We start from the raw sequence: 2,319 nt of genomic DNA on the forward strand, positions 1-2,319 counted from the left end.
AACATAACAGCAATTGTACAACGTTTGGACAAGATTTTGTCATCATCAGGAGATCACCGTCTCCAAGCATTATTAGTCTCAAAGTGGGTTCCTCGTCATCGAATTAGTACAGAACAGCTCCTATTGTTAATATGTCATACATTAGATACATGATTCCAGTCATAGCCAGAATCAGTTTTACAAGAACAGTTGAATTCTTTCATCTAATTCTACGAATTATATTAAAGCTCTTGTGTGGGACAATATAAAATACGTACTAAGTAAATTAAAATTTTTGCTATACACGTATATTTATGTAATAACTTCAACAAGAAGAGCTGCTAAAATTATTCAATAAAAAATAAAATCAAGAATAATTAGTCATAAATATGAATAACAGGCAAAATACAAAAAGCTTCTGTGATCACTCTGTCCTGAGTCAACAGTTGGATGTCCTCGCTATTTGCAGTGGTTATTGATATACTTGTATGTTGTACGCACGTGTAGCAACAGGAAACACCACCCTTACGCGCTACTGCTGTTGTCAAAATGTGTGCTAATCCGCTGAACAACAACAAAAAAAATGTTTACTAATATTTGGTAATTAATTTAACATGATAGTAACAAATATATATTTTCAAAATAAACATAATAAGTGCTTTATCTGATCCAATATTTATACAGAAAGTAGATTTGAATAATTAGAACTATATTATATTATTTCTTCACTATTATTCATCCGCCACATGGCGTTCTTAGTTACCGCGTGGATACAATAGAAGAAGTATAGTGCTATCAGTTCGGGAGTGAGTAGGAAAGGAATTTGTGTATCCATTGACTTAACACAATGTAATAAGGAAGGAGATTCTTCAAAGAAAACGTTTATTTACTATTTTTAATCATTTTATAAGAAAGATTTGGTTCTGTATCATGTGTTTACAAAATGGTAGCCACTGATGGCCTTAGACCCAGACCTCGTGACGAGTCTTCAAGAAGTTTTCGATGTGTGTGACGAAGAAAACCGTGGATATCTCAGCCTGAAAAGGCTGAAGGAACTCGGACACAAATATTTTGGAGGTAACGAGGAGGTACGTTAAACAAAAATTAAATGAATTCAGATATTAAAACAGTATTATCAATTTAAATTAATTTTCTAATATAATTTTTGCCCTACGACAGAACAAATAAAAGAGCGACATTAGCTTCTAAAGAAAGGCACCGCAAGCGTTTGTGAAATTTGTTCATAAAATATAATTTGTAAAGGTCAAAAGTTTCAAAATGTACTGGTATCGTATTTGAGGTTCTATGTTTTAAAACTATAATTCACCCCCACCGAGAGATAAAGACAGTCTAACTGGTAAACTGGAATAACTTTAAACTTTCTTTTAAAATGATGAATTATTAAATATATATGTGTGCGTATCTACAAAAAATAAAATAAAAGTACATACCACACAAAGCCATTTTCGTAGCTTCCTTGATACGCTTTCGTTTATGAGTGTTTTCCCTTTTATTTTTGTCATATTAAATACTAATATATTTAGATTGAGATTAATGTCTGGTGGAACTAAAATTACCTTAATAAATATATCAGTCGAATTCTATATATTCTAATAATTACTATTGTTCATTTTCACACTGAGAATGAAAATAGTTTATTTGAGAGTGAGGGGATAATTCTCATTTTCTTTGGTATATGTTTTTATTTTGTGTGTTTGACCTGATTTATATTAATATGCAATTCTGCCGTCATGTAAAAATACATTATGTCTTTATATATACTTTTATAAGTGCGTGAATCTACTTCATTATAATTAACCAAGATATATCCCATTTCACTGTGAGGTCGATGTTGAAAGACCCACATTTCAATACATGTTGCCAAGATATATCCCATTTCACTGTGTGGTCGATGTTGGAAGACCCACATTTAGCTTTAACTTTCGAAGGGCTGAAAAATCACTTACAGTAAAGTCTGGTTGTTTTATAAATTATAATTGGCAAGAATTTTCAAAACATATTTTAGCAAATGATACCCACACAGAATAAAATTTTGTAACAAATATGGACAACTTTATTTGTAAAAACATGTATCGAAATGTGGGTCTTTCAACATCGACCTCACAGTGAAATGGGATATATCTTGGCAACATGTATCGAAATGTGGGTCTTTCAACATCGACCTCACAGTGAAATGGGATATCTCATGGCAACATGTATCGAAATGTGGATCTTCCAACATCGACCTCACAGTGAAATGGGATATCTCATGGCAACATGTATCGAAATGTGGGTCTTCCAACATCGACCTCACAGTGAAATGGGATATATCTTGGCAAC

At 32.3% G+C, this 2,319-nt stretch overlaps 1 protein-coding gene across 2 annotated transcripts in view; it reads left to right on the forward strand.

Moving 5' to 3' along the window:
- Positions 1-739: 739 nt before the first annotated feature.
- Positions 740-2,319, forward strand: part of LOC106460847 — a 44,971-nt gene continuing 43,391 nt past the window's right edge. For both annotated transcript variants that reach the window (XM_013920591.2, XM_013920592.2), the window contains exon 1: positions 740-1,067. In XM_013920591.2, coding sequence (XP_013776045.1) covers positions 936-1,067 — 132 coding nt within the window. In that variant the 5' untranslated portion in view covers positions 740-935. The remainder of the gene's footprint in view (positions 1,068-2,319) is intronic.

Source organism: Limulus polyphemus, unplaced genomic scaffold, assembly GCF_000517525.1.
Source record: "Limulus polyphemus unplaced genomic scaffold, Limulus_polyphemus-2.1.2 Scaffold848, whole genome shotgun sequence".
Lineage (NCBI taxonomy): Eukaryota > Metazoa > Arthropoda > Merostomata > Xiphosura > Limulidae > Limulus > Limulus polyphemus.